The 20,095-nt window shown below is 41.6% G+C and overlaps 1 protein-coding gene across 1 annotated transcript; it reads left to right on the forward strand.

The window, feature by feature from the left end:
* Positions 1-7,996: 7,996 nt before the first annotated feature.
* atpv0e2 (ATPase H+ transporting V0 subunit e2) lies at positions 7,997-14,974 on the forward strand. The gene is made up of 4 exons (XM_035144109.2): positions 7,997-8,205; positions 10,271-10,318; positions 11,400-11,495; positions 11,932-14,974. The coding sequence occupies exons 1-3, from the start codon at positions 8,102-8,104 to the stop codon at positions 11,491-11,493; spliced, it is 246 nt and encodes an 81-aa protein (XP_035000000.1). The 5' UTR covers positions 7,997-8,101; the 3' UTR covers positions 11,494-11,495; positions 11,932-14,974.
* The last annotated feature ends 5,121 nt before the right edge of the window (positions 14,975-20,095 follow it).

Here is a 20,095-nt window from a genome sequence, read left to right on the forward strand (position 1 = left end):
AACAATATTCAGTCACAGCAGCCACGTCTTCTTCAATCTGTGCTGGAAAGATTAAACATCAGAATTTATTGCTGGAGTTTAATAGGACACAGCAATAATCCTGAGAGAGAAACTAGCTCTTGAGATACAAGTAATCTGAAATATTGGTTTGTAACCATCTGAAGATAAGTTGGCACCTTTCAGTAGCTCTCATTCATAATAACACCCAGTGGTCTTTAGTGATACTGTCTCAAGTGCGTTAGGAAGTTAAGAGATTAAAATACAGTGAGGCAGATAGAGAAAACTCACACATATCTTTTTAAGCCATTTTTACACACACACACATGGTCTGTATAATATTCTATAACAGATGCCTGACTGATGCAGTTTGTATGAAATTTTCCTCTGGTGAGCTTTGGCCTTTTCTTCCGCCTGCACCTGGTCAGAGCTGCATCCTGATCCTCAGCTCCTCAAGCTCCCTCAGCTCCTCCTCACCTGGCCCATTAACACACACACGGATAGAAGGGATGAGACAGGGCTGACATAACAAGATACTCTGACGACAGGTTTTTAAAAATAACATTTTCACAGTTCATGTTTCTCAAAGCATTAACGTATGTGTGTGTGTGTGTGTGGCTGTGTGTGTATGTGTGTGTGTCCCATGCAAACTGGACAGGAGTGATCTTGTGGATGAGTGCAAACATGTGTTCCCAGGCTTTCTGCCTGTTTTGTGACAATCTCAAATATTCATATGGGCAATGAAGTGTTAGCTAACCACAAATGTTAATACAAAGCCCACTCAAGTCAAATAATGACATTAGACCAATATGCCAGAGGATGTAATTATTGGGGAAAATGAGCAGCACATTCAGCACTTTGAAGCTGATGACAGTGTAGTGATGTGTCTCTTCATCTCCCTCACCAGCATGGGCATGGTAGTGTTCTGTAGGAAGTGATAATAAATGTCAACGATACATCACTGCCCAGTAAACATGAATAATGTCAGTGGAATAACTGCTCTATCGCTTTAAAGGCTATAAATGTGCAGTATTGGGTTCATCTTCATTGGTCAAACTGAAGAAAACCTGCCGATGGCGGTGAAAGTTCCGCCTGTAGTCACACACGGCTGTTAGCAGAACACGAAGAAAGTCAACTATCACTTGATATACAGAAGGAAGGTTGCCTTAAAACTTTATCAAAAACAACTATGAGTAAAAGGCCTCAAAGTAACAGATAGGTACAAACTTAGATTAAAGAAATGACTCTGTTTTATTAATGTAATATAGCCTACCTGTTTCCACAGCCAACCAATTCAACTGCTGATTTAGAGTGACAGGCATCCTGAAATGGATTCGCTTTATCAGCCTCAATGCGCGAAGGTACTAAAAGTCTGGCATGATAAACTCAAAGTATCAGATTGGGCATTATCAATCCAGTATTTGTGTTTTAATCAAACCTTTACCCAAAATAAAATTCCTGAGTAGAAAGGTTTCCAAACTTGTCACTTCCCTCGAAAATCCTCAGGCTTGACTCCTTGATGAATAAATGAGTCATTTGCTAAAGACTTATGTGAAAACACAGGTGTGTTCCTAAATCCACCATCATTTTTGCTCTCCAAAGCTCCCAAGATCTTACCATAAAGCCTTGAAGGGAGGTGTAAGATGAAGTATGAAGGTAGCCAAAGAAACAGGTCAGAATCTTCTGTAAAACAAAACTGCTGATAGGAAGAAACCTACTGGATAGGCAGAGATGAAAGAGTTCTTACAGAAGGCAAACTGTCTTGACCGTGGGCTGACATTATTCTCCACCTCAAACACACGATATTGACGAATGAAGTGGGAAAAAACTCTGCCAGGAATGAGCCGTCCGTTCCAGGAGCTTTTGGAATTGCAGGAAACTGAATCATTTGGCATTAGGGCTGCCACCACCTGACTCCCAGCCAGACTGGAGGCAGGTGAGCTCCCAGGAAGATGGAGGCGGAAGGGACGGAGGAGGCCGGAGAGGAAGGAGGAGAACAGAGGAATGGAGGGGCCGGAGGGACGGAGGAGGGCCGGAGAGGGAATGGAGGGGAAGTTTGTGAGGCCCAACAATCCCTCGTTTAACAAATGTAACCAAATTTACAGGTTGTAAGCAAACCCTATTGCAAAGTCGCGTTACACGTTTGTATTGTAGTCCTGAGTAAAACAGAGGCAGATTAAACAGACAGGTAAGAAAGGCCATCAGTCACTTTCTCATTTTCACCATAACAATATATGAAGGCAGGTTTATATTTTCTAGACAATTAGGAAAATATGAAACTGTAAATTAATAACTTAAATTAAAATGACTAACCTGGATACGAGCAGAATATGTCTGTTTGGATGAAATATCATATTAACTAAAGAACTAGTGACCTTTGGCCTGTGACCTTCCTTTCAAACCACCAATTGGCAAGCAGCTCAAAAACAACCCTTTCCCACAGAAACACCTTATAGAAATGTATTTGTAGTGGAGTGTAATGGCATCCTCCCTCTTGTGCAGAAGTATCACTCAGTTCTCTGTTAAAAACCTTCGTTCAAGCAGCGTCATTTATTTCAAAACAAACCCAGGCTAAACTCTGTTTGTTTCCTATCAACTTTTCAGAAAATATATCATTTTCACAAAAATTAAATCACTTTTGACTAAACTGTAAGAACACGATATGTTAATTAGCCAAATTAAACAGGAATATTGAATCTTCTGTTTTCCAGACTTCACTCCTCTGTCTACACTCTGCACTGTACTAGACAATAAGGAGAGTCAAAATAGCAGACAAATGGAGAGGTAGAAAACATGAAATTTTCTGTATAAACTGTCGATGATTTTATAAGCCCATCATAAAATATCATGGACCAACTGAAAAAAGTCCATTTCATTTATGGCAGCAGCAACAGCATTCAAGTGTTCCTCACCGCTCGTCTGTCTCTCATTAGCTAAATAGATTCGGACAAGAAATGTAAGACTGAGGTATAAATGGTGAACTATGTCATCCGCCTCCTTTGGACCTACACACACTGAACACACACACACACACACAGTACACAGGAGAAACACAAACAAACACACACATAAGTGAAGATTCTCTATTTGTGTGAGCACGTATGTTGGCAGACGGATAAAACGGCTGACCGATGTTTACAGGCTTAGTTATACCTGCTTTCTTCATAGACTGTGAATATTCCCTTCCATGTTGTGGATGGGACATGGACCAAACAAAAAAGTCCAAAATCTGTGGCATGTGCATTTCTCAGCGAGGTGAAAAGTGCGATTGACAACGAGTCTGAGTCGATTGGTGGTCACGCGCGTGTATCCCGGCGCTTTGCCCAATGCAGCTCCATGTGCAAGATACCGGCGGCGGCGTTCAGTATCGGACTTGCTGGCTTCATTTCAAAAAGTGCAGACGTGTCTATGCTTTCTTTATTCATTCAGATTTGGTTTCGGATCAACGTTATTGCTTTGTATACGTTTTCCCAGATTTGGTAAATACAAACTTGACATCTGTTTTCAGAGCTTATCTAAGTTTCGCCTGTCAAATCTTCGCCTCAACAATCATATTGCGTTTCTGAATTAAAGCAGCATATCAAGTTCAACCCTTTTGTTGCGCCAAACCTTCATGATTATATTTATTCAGACTAATCAGTAGCGATGACTGTGATCAAACCCAGTTCACCATACATTCTGCGAGGTTACTGCGCTCCTTAACCCGTCAACTACTTTTTCGGCGACCACCGCTATTACGCGAACGCGTAGCATATATATATATATATGCTGCCTATATATATATATCACGACTTATCTGACCAGACGATTCTCCCTACACCTAGTCGCCTGAAAGCCATGACTCGAGTTGTAAGCCTCATTAGTCACTCTGCTGAGTGCGGGCTTCCATTGGCTGTCGGCTCAAATCAAGTCATTTTCAGGGCTTGGCTTCTTATAAAATATCATCAGTAGGCTTAGAGGGCGGTGATCTTTCATTGAATTACTACAATGATGCTGTGGGCTACGTGATGCTACGTGTTGCTAAGCTCCCTGTTGAAAAATTATCAACAACACCAGTTCCAAGTGTATAACCAGACATAATTAGCCAGTCAATGTATCGAAATTGTAGCATATCTTCAATCTTATTTCTTTACTATCGTTTCATAATGTGATATTTTATTTTGACTAAATTTTGTCTATTTATTCTGTTTGTAGTTAAATTACATAGCTGCTAAGTAGAGGGCATTTCTTTGTGTATGCAGTGCCTGGGTGACAATAGGAATCTATATGATCAGCTCTGGCAGGCAGAATCTTGAAGTAGCGTCCTGCTGGAAAACCACGTGGTCTTAATAAACTGCAAATAAGACGGGTGACAAACAGCTCCCAAAGTGGGCAGATCTCTGAATGCCCCCTGGTGGCCAGCTGCAGCATTGGTCTAGCAAGCCTAGGAAATCGAGTATCTGAAACTTGTATCATATTAAATTCCCAGATGTTAGCTAGGACCTGGTATCGCAAGCACAGTAGATGGCGCTAATGCAAAGAATAAGAAGATTTTAGCTAATTATTTAATTAATTCTGTATTTTTATTTGGTTTTTTTATGTTATTTTTGTGTTTTCTCTCGTGCTTCTTTTACGGGTGAAGCTTGATAGATTAATATTTGTTTTTATTACATTTGTTAAGTCATAAAACGTGATTTATTGATCTTAGCATTAGCTGTTGGCAGGATGCGGTGGTTCGCAGCAGACGCCTGTCAGACGCAGACCCTGACGGGACGTCCTGTGGCCCGGGCACGGCATTCTTCACATGTTTGACTTGGTTTTTAAAAAGTTTAAACCTGGATTATCACTGGTCCGCTGAAGCTAAGAGGTGAACTCCCAGTTTCCCTCCCAGTTTCACTCCCAGTTTCCCTCCCGTCACCAACTTGTTGCTCAGAAAGCTCCGGTGGAGGAGCGGAGAACCGGCGGAGAACCGGCGGAGCTCCGGGGCTTCACTCACCGCCTCCCAAGCCCAGCAGCCGGCACAGATCCCGGGTGAACTTCATCAGCTCTCCCCGCTCCACATTCTCCGGAGACACACTGCCGCTGGAATCCAACCTGCGACCCCTGGGGCGACGCGACCCGTCCTGGGGCTTCCTGCGGCGCTGACACGTCCCCCCGGTGGAGCCGCCGGTTAACGTGAGGAGGCTCCGGTGATCAGCCGCTAGCAGCGGTTAGCTCGCACCGCACTTCCGCTCAAGGCTTGCAACAATAAAAAGCATGACGGGCAGAATTTAAAGACGACTTCCGGTTGTTACCATCAAAATAAAACCGCAAGAGGGCTGAGGTAGTTTCATATCAAATGAAGTAGAATATTAAGAATAAACACATTTTAATACATAATCCTTGATAAACAACGTATTTGATTGATTAGTTTCTCTACCGCACCTCTATTTTATTTATTACATTTTATTTACATTACATTCTTGATGCTCTGAAACTATATTATCTTTGTTTTCTTCGTTTTATTATATTGTATTTTATTCTATTCTAATTTATATTATTTCATGTATTAAGAGACAAGAGTTAAAAAAGATCCTGATACTATTAAAAGCTTGAATTGATTACTTTCTCTCCTGTACCTTTACTTTCTTTATTACATTTTCTTTATTAAACTTATCACTGCTCAGAAACTGTATTTTAGTCTTTGTTTTGTCTTGTTTTCTCCTTAATTTTATTTCATTAATATACTTGGAAAGTATGTTAGAAATACAATTGTCAATTGAATCAATTTTTTAAATCAAAACTTCTACTTTCTCCAACGCCCCTTTATTTTATTTTCTAAATTGACTTGATTAAACGTATCACTCTCACTGCACTGTTATTGTTAATTTACCTTTGTTTTCTCTATTTTATACATTTTGTATTTTATCATTTATTTTATACAATTTTATTTCATCTTATTTTCTGCCCTCTTGGAAATTGTATTAAAACAAAACTCCTAAATAAATCTCCAAAAATTTCCAATTTATTAAACTCATCCATGCACTCTCGCTGTATTTTAGTTGTTATTTTACTATATTTGCATATTCTACTGATGTTATGTACTTAGATACCATATACAAACCGTAATGTCTCATCAAATATATATTTTATAAATTGAAAACTACAATTAATTAATTCCTCAACAGCACCTTTATTTTCTTTCACTGTACTCTTACTGCTCTGAAACTGTATTTTAGGTTTTGCTATGTATAGTTAAAAGAAGATAACTCCCAATTAAACCTCTCTTTACTAAATTAAAAACTCCACATTTCTGTGTTTAAACTTTTGCTTTATTTCATCTCATAAAGAGGATATTATCTTTGGTGCCTTAATTGATCCATATATCGCTGTGTCCCTTCCGAGAAAAGAGTCACCATTGGGGTATGTATCTGAAAATACTTCAGCATATTCTTGATAAATCTGATATAAATAGGTAGCTATTATAAATCAAATTGAGAGTTTAGTTGATATAATCCAAGTGTATCAGTTCTAAGTAATATGAATTAGTACTAAGTGCAGATGCAGGTCAGCTAATTGCAAACAAAGGTCAAATGTATTTGCAGGAAACCATAGAACACCGAATAAATTTCTCACCAAGATTTGTCTTTCATGGAAATTCTTAGAGAAATCCAAGATGCTTATAAACGCAGCACAGCAGTTCTGGAACCTCGTCTCTATTTTTCCAGAATGGGCAAAGTGAACAGTCTTGCCAAGAAATGAGAAATATCCTGGGAACAGCAGGCTGTCACACATCTGGTATTTCCTGGCAGGTTGACCTCCTGGCAAGTGGAGAGCAGTGGCCTCTGGTCTGGATGGAATGAATATATGTGGGTACAAATACAGTCGGATCACAGTGAACTGAGAGAAACTCCTCCAGATTGTGTGGTAGTATTACACGTGTGACAGTGTGGTGAGGAGGCTCCAGATAGACGATAAAAATTATATCCACATCGGTGTAGCGCTGTTTTGTTCAGTATTATACTGTGAGTAAATGAACCAGAAGAGAAACCAAAGTGTTTTGAACGCCCCCTGGTGGCTGGTTGCAATACAAAACCACACCTCCTCCGTGTTAGCAGATGGGACATGGGCCAAACTAAAAAGTCACAGAGAGTACACGTTAAATGAATGTATCTCAAAGATGATGATGTATGTTCAAATGTATGTACGTTCATCACACACGAGAAAATGTGTGGAGATTTTGTTAATACAGCCATGACACAATTATTCAACCCCTACATAATGTGCTGTTTTTAAAAACCTCTGCTAGTCTGTGGCCTAAAGTTGAGTTAAAACATAATTAACTCTGTCATCATCCCACGATCTTTGGGAGGTTGAATGTTTCTGATTGCAACTCTAAATATATACTATGCTGTATGTATGTGCACACACACATATACATGTGTATAGTGTATATAGTTTATAGTATGTGTTTATATATAAATATACATACACTATACACACATTTATATATATATATATATATATATTTTTTTATTATGATTTCTGTAGTGCTTTAGACATAATACAGGTCAATAGATTTACAGAATGAAATATCTGGTTTAATTTGTTCATTTGTTCTAAAATGCTTGACTATACTTTTGCTATTATCATTATCAATATTATTATTATTATCATCACAATCGTAATAATAATAATATTTTTCATTAGTATTATCTTTATTATCTATTATTTTCATAATACTACTAATACTACTACTACTACTAATGATATATTTATTTTAATTTTTACTATCATCATCATCATTATTATTATTACTATGATCTTATCATTATTAATCATAATATTATTATTTATCCTCTGCGTAAATAAATCTCAGATGATCCGTAGAGAATAAAAACACAAACACCTGCTGTCACACAAACAACCGTCCAATCCCTCCTGCTGTAATGCTGACTGGCAGCTCGCTACACCAATCACAGCCCGCTGCCTCGCCGGCCTGGACCAATCACGTGGCGCTCCAGCTTAACTGGGCGTGTTCCTGGAGCAGAGGACGCAGTGTCTCCGCCGCCATTGAAGCTTCGTGTGTCTCGGGGACGAACCCACGTCCATTCATCCAGATTCTTGTTTCCCGTGGACCGCAGCGATGGTGTCTCACTCCCTGGCGCTGCCGATGATCTGCTTCACCACCCTGTGGGGGCTGGTGGGGGTCGTGGCCCCGTTCCTGGTGCCCAAAGGACCCAACCGGGGGTAGGTGCTCTGCTCCGCCGCTAATTGAGGCCAATTAGCGGCGGTTTCATTTCTCTCTCCTCCACAGACCCGCACGTGCAGCTGCGGGTTCATGATTCTGTGATTTTAACTCAGCGGCGGATCCGTGCGCGGCGTCGGTGTAGATACATGAACGCGCTCCTGCTCGTGATGGAGGCCCTGCGCGTCACCCTGCGTCCTCCTCCTCCTCCATCATCTATCCACCCCTCCCTCCGTCATCCAGCCCTCCGTCATCCATCCCTCTATCATCTCTCTATCATCCATCCCTCTATCATCCATCCCTCCATCCTCTCTCTATCATCCATCCCTCCGTCATCCATCCCTCTATCATCCCTCTATCAACCATCCCTCCGTCAACCATCCCTCTATCATCCCTCTATCATCCATCTCTCTATCATCCATCCCTCTATCATCCCTCTATCATCCATCCCTCTATCATCCATCCCTCTATCATCCATCCCTCTATCATCCCTCTATCATCCATCTCTCTATCATCCATCCCTCCATACTCTCTCTATCATCCATCCCTCCATCCCTCTATCATCTCTCGTCAACCATCCCTCCATCATCCTCTATCATCCATCCCTCCATACTCTCTCTATCATCCATCCCTCCGTCATCCATCCCTCTATCATCCCTCTATCATCCATCTCTCTATCATCCATCCCTCTATCATCCATCCCTCCATACTCTCTCTATCATCCATCCCTCCGTCATCCATCCCTCCGTCATCCATCCCTCTATCATCCCTCTATCATCCATCCCTCCGTCATCCATCCCTCTATCGACCATCCCTCTATCATCCCTCTATCATCCATCTCTCTATCATCCATCCCTCCATCATCTCTCTATCATCCATCCCTCTATCATCCATCCCTCTATCATCCATCCTCTATCATCCATCCCTCTATCATCCATCCCTCTATCATCCATCCCTCCATACTCTCTCTATCATCCATCCCTCCGTCAACCATCCCTCCATCATCTCTCTATCATCCATCCCTCTATCATCCATCCCCTCTCTCTATCATCCCTCTATCAACCATCCCTCCATCATCCCTCTATCATCCATCCCTCTATCATCCATCCCTCCATCATCCCTCTATCATCCATCCCTCTATCATCCATCCCTCTATCATCCATCTCTCTATCATCCATCCCTCCATACTCCCTCTATCATCCATCCCTCCATCATCCCTCTATCATCCATCCCTCTATCATCCATCCCTCCATCATCCCTCTATCATCCATCCCTCTATCATCCATCCCTCTATCATCCATCCCTCTATCATCCATCCCTCCATCATCTCTCTATCATCCATCCCTCTATCATCCATCCCTCTATCATCCGTCTCTATCATCCATCCCTCCATCATCCCTCTATCATCCATCCCTCTATCATCCATCCCTCTATCATCCATCCCTCCATCATCCATCCCTCTATCATCCATCCCTCCATCATCTCTCTATCATCCCTCCATCATCCCTCCATCATCCCTCCATCATCTATCCCCACACTGTGTCATTAAGGTTAAAGGGTCAAAACAAGAGGGAAAGATGAACAGATCACGGGTGAAGAGTGAGAATGAAGGAGGAAACATTCTCACTGAAACATCAAAGTCTTTTTAACGAAGCTGCTGCTTTATGAAAGTTGCTTCGTGTGAATCGTATTATTAACGGATAATAAATGTTTTGTGTTTGACAGTTGGAAAACTTCTAACTTGTGTGTCGTCACGTCGCATTTCTACTTCAAATCCCCAGTGGGACATGGACACTAAACCAATTATAATAATTATAAAGTAGTTATGGTGGCCGGGTCATTATTCACCCATGTGATGATGCTGAAGTTCTAGAAACCAGAAGTTTTAAAGGAAACAGTTCACAAAGATTCACCACAACAGAGTCTTGGTTTCCTTTTCAGGACTTTGGTGAAACACTAGACGTAGTAAACGAGAACATCCAGTCGTGTGCAGATGTTCCACAGTGTTACAGAATCCATCGTCCTGTCGTTTAGACGAGTGACTGACAGCTCTGTTCTCTCTCACAGCGTCATCGTCACCAGTCTCATCCTCACAGCCGTCTGCTGCTACCTGTTGTAAGTAATAACTCTCCTCCTCTTCCTCCTCTTCCTCCTCTTCCTCCTCTGCTGTGAAGCTGCTGTAACTTTGCATGTTCTTTGCATGAGTAATGTTTTCACAATGCACTAAATCTTCGCAAATGTAAAATACAATAAAACCTTTAAAGAAAACCTCCAGATCAAGAGAGAAAAGTAGAAACCTGTAAAAAAAAACATAAAGTGTGGTCGTAGCAGTGGAGGACGACCATGTAGGATCATATATCTGCCACCAGAGGGCGCTCCAGCTCCTTCAGAAGATGACTTGTACGAAATAACAAAGGAAATAGGATTTAAATGTTGAAATAATCAAATAACATGAGAGGAGAATACAAGTAGTGAATGTTGAGTCAATAACAATAAAAACAGGAAGAAAAATAAGGAATTTAGCTACAAGGGGTGAGAGAAAATAATATTGTGACATAAGTATCTAGAGTTTTCTAACTGTTTTATGTAGTTTTATAAAGTCTAATACAGTTTAGTATGTATTAAATGCTAAAATAAGACAAATATTTGCAGTACTTTCTACAGGAGAAAGTATCTAAAGAATACATATTTACATATTGAGTATTTATGCTTTCATGACATTTTCAACTAGAAATTTAACGTCACCTTCACCTCTAACTGGACAGAGTTGAGAGTGAAGACAGAGTTTCTTAAGGTTTTGGATCATGTAAAAATAATTAATTAGCTCTTCTGTTGTTCCTATATTTATGTGTTTATGTCATAGTGAAAATATCATTGTTGAGTTCTATTGGTTTGACTGTAAATAAAGATGGACGACACGTCTTCCATCATCCAGGAAACACATGCCGCCGCAGAGCAGTAACGATTAGGGGATGGAAATCTCAAATAAGGAATTAAAACCAAACTGGATTTTATTTTGGTTCCATTTTCTTTTTAAACCTATACTGCAGCCAGCCACCAGAGGGGGGTCTACATGCTTTGGCTTCACTTCATGTCGTCCATTTTTATTTACAGTCTCTGTTTTGAGGAGAAAGTTAAAGTGCCTGCATATGAACTGATGACTCTTCCTCTCTCTCTTCTTCATCCCGTCACTCAGCTGGTTGATCGCCATCTTGGCTCAGACCAACCCTCTGTTCGGCCCTCAGCTGAAGAATGAAACGATTTGGTATCTGCGCTACTTCTGGGAGTAAAGGTCAGTTTGTCCGAAAACAAGTTAACTTTCAGTTTTATTTGTGAAGCTCCAAGTCACCTCAAACCACCTCGAGGCTCAATGAGCAACATGAGATGAACAAATAAGAAGAAACAGATTTGAAAAGAATCAAGAAACTCTGAAACACCTCAGTTCTTCTCAGTCACGAAGCAGTGCCTAAAAGATAAAGAAATCAGAAGTGTCATTGAGGCCTGAATATTTATCAGCATCAAAAATGAGCCTGGTGAAATGTGGAAAAAGCCGTTTTATGTGTTTTCAAATGGACGTTTGCTCCGAGCTACTGGAGCTTTGGTCCTGAGAGCTGCTGGTTCACTTCTCTGCTCCGACCCTCCCAGTCCACAGCAGTGATCGTGACCCTGATGTTCACGATGCACGGATGATACAGAATTCACTGGGTCTCTCTGCTCTTCTTCTCCAGGTCTGTGCGATGCGACGCCTCCCATCGTTCCTCACAACCCTCCTCTAGTTTGGTGGATTTGATTTCAACATGACTCCGGAACATTCAAAACTCCACTGCACATCTCCGGTCTGCAAAACCGACGACAGATTTCTTATGTCGCAGCATTTTTTTGTAAAACTCGAATTTCAGCATCAGGCGTCAACCTTGAGGAATATTAAGTATATGTGTAGCATGTGTAATTTCAGATTCAGGCCACATCCAAACTACTTTGTTTTTGTCTGACAACACATCATCTCTGTGACAGAGACGTCTGGTGTCCACGCGTTGTTTGGAAACGATTACGTTGACACTCACGACCTCTCGCTGATTCAGTCGCAACGCAGCCTTCGCTGATTCGTCAGGCTTCTATCACATGACGCCCGTCCGTAAGAAACCAACCGGCATCCGCCTCGGTGCGTCGCTGACATTGTTGTCTTTGCTCACAGCCGTTGATTGAGTGGTCATGTGATCTGCGTTTACAGGCGAGTTAGTTTAAACCCGAAAAAGCGCTCGTGTGGACGGAGATTGTTTTCTGAAAACTCAGTATTTTGGATGTTGCCTCAGAGTTTAGTGGGACACATGTTGTGTGTTTTTAAACAAGGTTGCACTTGAATTCATCTCGTGAGCTCATGACGGGATTCGTGAGCGTGAGTGAACACTGGTTTTCTTTTCATGACGTCATCCGTCAGTTATCTATCTGAAATGTGCGATCCCTAAACATCCTGTGTTTTTGTTTACATTTTTACGGTTTTGTGTCGCCGCCGTCAGGGAACATGAACTTCTGAGTGTTTGTATTTATTTTGGCCGCCGGACGCTGACGGGAGCTGCAATTACCTCAGTGTCGGCGCGGCCGTGTTAGATGATTGTTATTATTTGTGACGTAATGTGTGTGTGGGTGTGTGTGTGTGTGTGTGTGGGGGTTGCTAGGCCCGCCGCAGTGAGAATCTCTTTTAAAAAAACTTTTTAGAACGTGAAGAGCGGTTCCCTCCTCTTTTGACCACTTCAGCACGTAACCCCCACATTCCCCTCATGCTCCACACCGCGGAGGTCCTCGTTGCCATGGTGATCTCATCGCACAATTCATTCCCGCTCCCCCTCGACCCCCCCCAGGGTTTTTTTGTGATGAACTCCTGCCTGTTCTCGTGTGCACAGATGTGCTGTGGGTTGAACCGGGTCGCACTGCAGGGACACGTTTTTCGAGCGATGCTGCCAATAGATTTAACGACATGTCCAATATCTTATTTTTGATTTCATACCACATTTCAAGCCCCCCCCCTGCCGGCCTTTCAAGCAGCAGCTTCACCAAATCCCTCGTTTAAACTTGGCCTAATGAATTCTTTTGGGGGTTGGCCGCTCGTCGAGGCACAGTGCCCCCTCACGTCTTTTCAGCCGCAGAGGAGCAACGAGAAAAGATTCTTTTAGAAGTGTTCACAAAGCAGCGAGAAAGAACTGTACAAAAAAACACCTTTTGGAATCCGCTGAATCAGCCGTTAATCAGCAGCTTCGTGGTTCTGAGTGATGACGACGCTTTCGAGTTTGATCCTACGGCCGCGAAACAGCACATTTGATGTTCCCTCCTGATTTTCTGTATATTTTATTTAACGTTTGCCTTGAATAAGATGCTGGTGTGTGACACACCTGCCTCCTCAGCTGCCGCCATCACCACAACTGCACCTGCCTCCCTCCCTCGCCCCATCTCCAACCCTGAGAATCCCTTCCTCTCTCCTTCCTTCCTTCCTTCCTTCCTTCCTTCCTTCCTTCCTTCCTTCCTTGACACTGTCCCTCCCCTTCTTCCAAACCACTTTGCTTCAGCCAAAAAGAAAAAAGAATCAAAGCCAATATACAGCTACTTTTTAGAAAGACCAAATTGCGTTGTATCTTTTCCTCCAGCCCTCTTTGGTAGTTGTGGTGGTGGCGTGCATGTGGAAGTGAACACACAGGAGGGTTTACATCAGTGTGCTGTACAGTCCGTTACTAAGAGATGACCCGCATCAAATAGGGCGTGACCCCATCTGATCGTATCTGTAAATAAAGATGGACGACACCTTCCGTGGCTCCACTTTCTGATCACGACTGCGCAGAGTGAAAGATGGCAGTGCCCGAATTCTGATGGACTCCACTTCCTCCCACTGTTCAGAAATGAAGCCAAACTATCCCGGATGCGAGCGCCGCCATCTTACGCAACTGGAGTCTGCAGTACGGCATCGAACTCATCAGAAACATGAACATTTGAACAAACGTCTGTTTATTTTAGTTTTTTGGTTTGGTCCATGTCCTGTGGATGGGGGCGATTGAGACGCTTTCGATGGGCCGACATGTCGTCCATCTTTATTTACAGTCTAGGGAATGCTGACTTCGACGCGTGTAAACAAGAAGCTCAGTTACTGGACACGAGCGTTTTGGCGAGACGTTAACCTGCAGGGATAGAAATGACGGCGTTGGTGGAGAGTCAAAACGCGTCCGACCCCGGGTCCAGTGACCCACGGCTCACCCTGCGTGGTTCCTCCTGAGCATCAGGTCAGACGGCGGTTTGCTTTCACCTCGTTTCCTCCTGTCAGGCTTTCAAACCATCAACTGCCGGTGGTCACATGAACCCACAGAAACCCTTATGTGTTGAGGTTTGTCTCCTATTTGAATCACAAGCCGGGTCCAGAGGGACAGAGTCACACTGTCGGTGGAGCAGTGAAAACTCCCGACTGGACATGAACCCGTCCGAACACGTTGGGTGTGAACCCGCTGTGAAAATGTGATGATTTTCTTTACCGTTCCTGGTTCTTTTGGAAACCAGCTGCTGTTTTATTGGTTAAATTATTCCTGGCAACGTAGATGGAGAGAGATTTGTGTGTGTGTGTGTGTGTGTGTGTGTGTGTTCAGCGTCACCATGGTAACAAAAATCCACTAAATCACAGATCTAATTGTTGGTGCAGATGAGTTCCTACATGTGACCTTGTATTAGCGTGAAGTGCTTCTGTGTGAGTGGCATCGTATGTGAAACACCCAATAAAAGACACTATATGTCTCATGGAGTCTGATGATGTTGTTAATGTTCCTCCTGAGCGCACTGATAACACACACGTGCACACTAACGCACACAATCACACACATATACACACACACACCCGATTCAGTGGAAATCCTGGGAATGCAAAGACATTTGATTTGAGGATGATTCTGTGTGTAGCACAAATACCCACGGTGAGACCTTCACCCTTACACAAGTTTAATCTTATCTCACCGAGGACACATAACAAATACACACAACAAATACACACAACTGGTTATTTCTGTTTCTTGTTAATATCTGAGGGGTTCGGGGGGTTTGTTGGAGGTAAATTATATCGCTCCGAGTCCTGTGTGAGTTTGTGCAGAGGAGAAAATTAAAAATGATGAAGCACGAAGAGTCAACTCTTGTGTTGTCACTTCCCCTGCTGGTGTCGCCGGGGAAAGGGTTGAAGGACCGTGGCAGTTTGATGAAGTAACCTTGGCAATCAAGGACAAGGCTGACTCCCTCACACGTAACTCCCACAATGTGCACGGGGAGGCGCGCATGCATGATTCATACATTTAACTCACCTCATCTATCAGGTGCAGACATTTTGCCGGGAGAACATGCAACAGTTTGCAGCAGAGAGCTGAAAACCCGAAGCCTGCAGTGCCTGCTGAGGACGAGCTGCTCGTAATCGATTGATTATTTTATTGATCGGGAAAGAAAAGGCTGCAGGGAAAAGAAGTGAAAGACGTAAAGGTAAGATAACGTTTATCATGAGGCTGAAACCAATGATTCACATATAAATTCATACGTTTCATCCTCACAAACACATTTTACAGCACAACAGGACTCAAGCTCAAAAACCTGAAGTAAAGCCAGTTAAATTTGAAATAAAGGTGAGTAGCACCTACGCAGTTGTATGGAATATTTTATAGGGTTCCACAAAACACTGAAATGTTGTGTTCTTCTGATCACTGTGCAGGAGAGTGACTGAGAACATTGTCTGAGAATTCAAATTACTCAGTGCAGTAAAATGTTCTAATAAATTCTATTCATGTGAATGTTTTTCCTGCTGTGGATGTTTCTGTTCACTGGAAAAGATTCTCTGGTTCATTCAGGCTCATTTAAACTAAACCAACCTCCATAAATATACAATCAACAAAAAATATCTCCTCTAATACTTCATACCTTGATTTAGATAAATGTATTTTGTGCAACCACTTGACATGATAATCTTTTTCAGTGCATTTGGAACCAGAATACAAAACAGTTTTGTAGCTGCGATTTGATTTTGACAATCTATACTTCACACATTCCCACAGACCTGCAGAGTGTAAGCGTTGTGTAAACTGGACGATGTTATCTGCTGTAAACTGGACGATGTTATCTGCTGTAAACTGGAGGATGTTATCTGCAGAACAGTTTATATTTAATCACCTTATCACCTTTATCCATCAGATGTTTTTTGAGGACAAAGAAAACAGGTGTTGGTGCAGAGGCTAAAGAACAAATGAAATTCATACAGGTCGTGTACCTGGAAAAACATAAAGAGAATCGAGGCGGCACTTTTAATTGTTGTTTGTGTTTTTATTTTTTTGAAGCTGCCACATATTCAATGTTGTTGTAATACAGCTCCCAGCCGTTGGTGGCAGCACTGAGCTAACTGCTGCTGAGCAGAACTGACTGTGGTGAACAAAGAAGGAACACAGCATCTTGACCATCGACTGTAAATAAAGATGGACGTCGTGACAGCGCAAAGTGAAGCCAAAATATTGTTGATCACCCCCTGGTGGCCGGCTGCAGCACATTTCATAAACCCCGCCTCCTCGTTACTAGATGAGACATGGACCAAACTAAAAAGTCAAACTTTAAATATATTTATCTCAAAGATGGTTTCTGTGATTTCTGGTCTAGTTCTTACCGCCCTGATGTCTGTTCAAGTGTTCATGTAAGAACAGGGTGACTACGCCCTCATACTGCATCCTGCCACCAGGGGGCGATCAGGGTAATTTGGCTTCACTAATTGGAAGCAGTCATGTCATCCATCATTATTTACAGTCTATGGTCCCATCCACTAACATAGAGGAGGTGGTGTTAATGATCGATACTGCAGCCAGCCACCAGGGGGAGATCAGGAGGATTTGGCTTCACTTTCTAGGAGCTGTTACGTTTGATCAAGCGCAGAATGCGTTTTACAAAATAATGAAGCAACATGTCGCATGAACACTTATTGTTGGAGTTGATAAAGAAAATCTAGTCGCGTGATGTAGCAGTCAGCTCAGCACAGATTGTTCAGCCGGGTTATGATTACGTTTTCTATAATACGAGTGTTATTTGTCTGCTCCGCTGTCCTCTCACATTAACAGGACAAACATTCATCTATAATTCACAGCTGCAAACAGATGAGCGGCGCTGCAGCTCTGCCGTCTCCCTGTGGATGCAGATTAATGAGTAAACAGCCCATTAAGTCTGTGTGACATTTGGAAAAAGCCGCAGTGTTCTGGTGATTGATTGAACAACAGTGATTTATTCTGTCCTCTGGTCACAACGGAGAGAGGAAGACGAGGACGGATAACGCTGTTGTATTCACGCGCTGAGCACACGCCGCCAAAAACTCAGCCATTGTCCTGCAAGTGTGATACGTTCAAACCTCGGCCTACATTCCTGTTTATGCCAAATTAATACACATTATTTGGGGACACACACACACACACACACAGGCCTACACATATGGGCTGTAACTGACAGATACACACAAACGCCCCGCGGCTTATCCTCTGTAATATTCATAAAATGTGGCTTGATGTGCTCATGCGCCATGACAACCTACTTTCCTCTGAGAGTACATTAAGATTTAACCATCTTTATGCAAACGGTATATGAGCTGGCCTAAATAACACAGGCTGCGTCTTTTCATCACAAGGGAGCAGCTGCACGTCTGCTGATGCGTATAATCTCTCCTCATACCAACTATTTCAATATCTGCACAGAGGCTGTTTATTGTTCAACCAGGAGATTTCATAGCTAAGAATAGAATATATTAGCTCGTTCCTTAGATTTTGTTATTAGAGAAGTGGAGAAGCCTGCGTTGTAAATACACGCAAAATACTTGACAATAAGATATAGTATTTTAAATGACTAACTTGATTTATGTGTTTAGCACATTTAGGAAACTGTTTATGGATAATATAACAAGACAGGGAAGGTATTTTTGTTGATGCAGCAAATTATACATGAATATTTAAAAATACTTAATCACATTTAAATAAACGTTGTGCAAATATCACAATAAATTTCAAAGTGGTATCACATTCTCAGACTGATTTCTATAGTTTCATCGTCAAATCATTCAACACAAACAGCTACACACGATGTCGTCGTCACAGGGATTTAGATATTTTAGTATATTTGAGGAAATCGCAAGTCAAATATATAAAAATGTAACTTTGTAGCCGAGTAGTTAGTGTTTTCATAGATTTCATATATTTACGGTTTTACATACAACAGACTGTTTTTGCTGCAGCTGATTTATTTATTTATTGACTAAAATCAGCTGCTATTGGCTGCACACGATGCATTAGGTGTTTTCTAATATAAATAAATGTGTTATTATGATAAACATGTTTAAATCCTGCATTTCTCATTCTTATAAACACTCAGTTGTCAGTTTATTAGGTACACCTAACCACGCAGAAGTTATATATATATATATTCATGGTCTTTTCGCGGGTGATATTCAACAGAGACCGACCGATTTATCGATTGGCCGGTAAAAATGAACTGGTATTAGACTTTCACAGAAATGTTAATATTGATTGGAAAGTTTTATTTCATGGAATATAAATAACGATGCAGAGAAGCTGTGCACTGATGTTTACAGTTTATCCTATTTTATAATTTCAATTTCCATATATTTGGTTGTTTTTGTGTTTTCTTATCATTTCTAATTATTTATGATTCATTTTATTGCTTTTATTGTAAACAATGATCGATATATCCTCAATATCTGTAGATATACCTCATATTCAGAGGTGATTATAATATAATTGTTATTATTATTATTTATTTTCCCTCTAGTCCTCCTCACCAGGAGCTGCAGTGAGTTTATTGAGGAAGTTATAAGAACAGAATCATTTTTTATTTCTCTTACTTGTACCTAAAGCTTCCCGTGTCCGTGTGGCGGCTGTAGCGGAGAGCTGTCCCCGCTGCGGAGGCCTCCCGGCGGGGCTGCGCTCCTCGGGTGTGCGCGGAGCCTCCAGGGGTCACCGGGGTCACCGCTTCACTTCTCCCGGTGTCCTCAGACACGGGTCGTGTGACCCCGCCCCTCTGACGTCACCGTGTCGACACACACCATATCCGCTTCCGCCCTCAACGGTCAAGTTGCCCGTGGTGAAACGCCCCCGACCGGAAATACAGGCTGTGCTTTTCAAAATTAAAAGTAAACCGTCTCCAGCGGAGATATAAAAAATCCATATGTTGGAAACAGTCAACAAATGAAACACTAACATACTCATCATGTTCTAATATTTATACTTGTTCTTACACTGTATAGATTAGTTTTTATTACATCCATATTTTTCTTACACTGAAGTATTGCATGTTACTTATTATTACTCACTGAGGCCTATTTCTGACTCTTGCTGCTGTAATATTGCAAATGTCCTTGTCTTCTTGGTTCACAAACTTCACAACTACACGTTTGTTATGATATAATCGAAGCTTTTTAGGGTAATGTTAGTTTAACATAAAATAAAAATCCTTCCAGTTCAATCTTTACTCAGATCATTCATAAAACAAAGCACATACAGCACCTGGTAACAGACTACAGCACTCAGTATGAACACTAGTAATATATATATATTTAAATAATATTTAAAAAGTCTAATCTGCAGATATATTGTACAAATACACTTTTACATGCTCATGTGATTTCTATATTTCTATATAAACAATATTTCTGTAGTGAAAGGTGTGTATTAATATTCTGTAATATTCTTGTCTAAAAGTATTATCTTATCTAACAGAACAACCATGAGGACAACCTAACCTCAATGTGAACTTTTATTTTGAAGCCCCTTCAGCCGGAAACGTGACGCACTCATCTCTTATTTTGACAGCTGGTCTACAGGATTACTCTGAGCTCCACCCCCATCC

The sequence above is a fragment of the Hippoglossus stenolepis genome, chromosome 2 (assembly GCF_022539355.2).
Source record: "Hippoglossus stenolepis isolate QCI-W04-F060 chromosome 2, HSTE1.2, whole genome shotgun sequence".
NCBI lineage: Eukaryota > Metazoa > Chordata > Actinopteri > Pleuronectiformes > Pleuronectidae > Hippoglossus > Hippoglossus stenolepis.

Excerpts from the sequence above, each read along its gene's own strand:
- atpv0e2 (XM_035144109.2), top strand. The coding sequence starts at position 8,102 with ATGGTGTCTCACTCCCTGGCGCTGCCGATGATCTGCTTCACCACCCTG. Across the intron at positions 8,206-10,270 it reads CCCAAAGGACCCAACCGGGG|CGTCATCGTCACCAGTCTCA; the intron begins GTAGGTGCTCTG and ends TCTCTCTCACAG. Across the intron at positions 10,319-11,399 it reads GCCGTCTGCTGCTACCTGTT|CTGGTTGATCGCCATCTTGG; the intron begins GTAAGTAATAAC and ends CCCGTCACTCAG.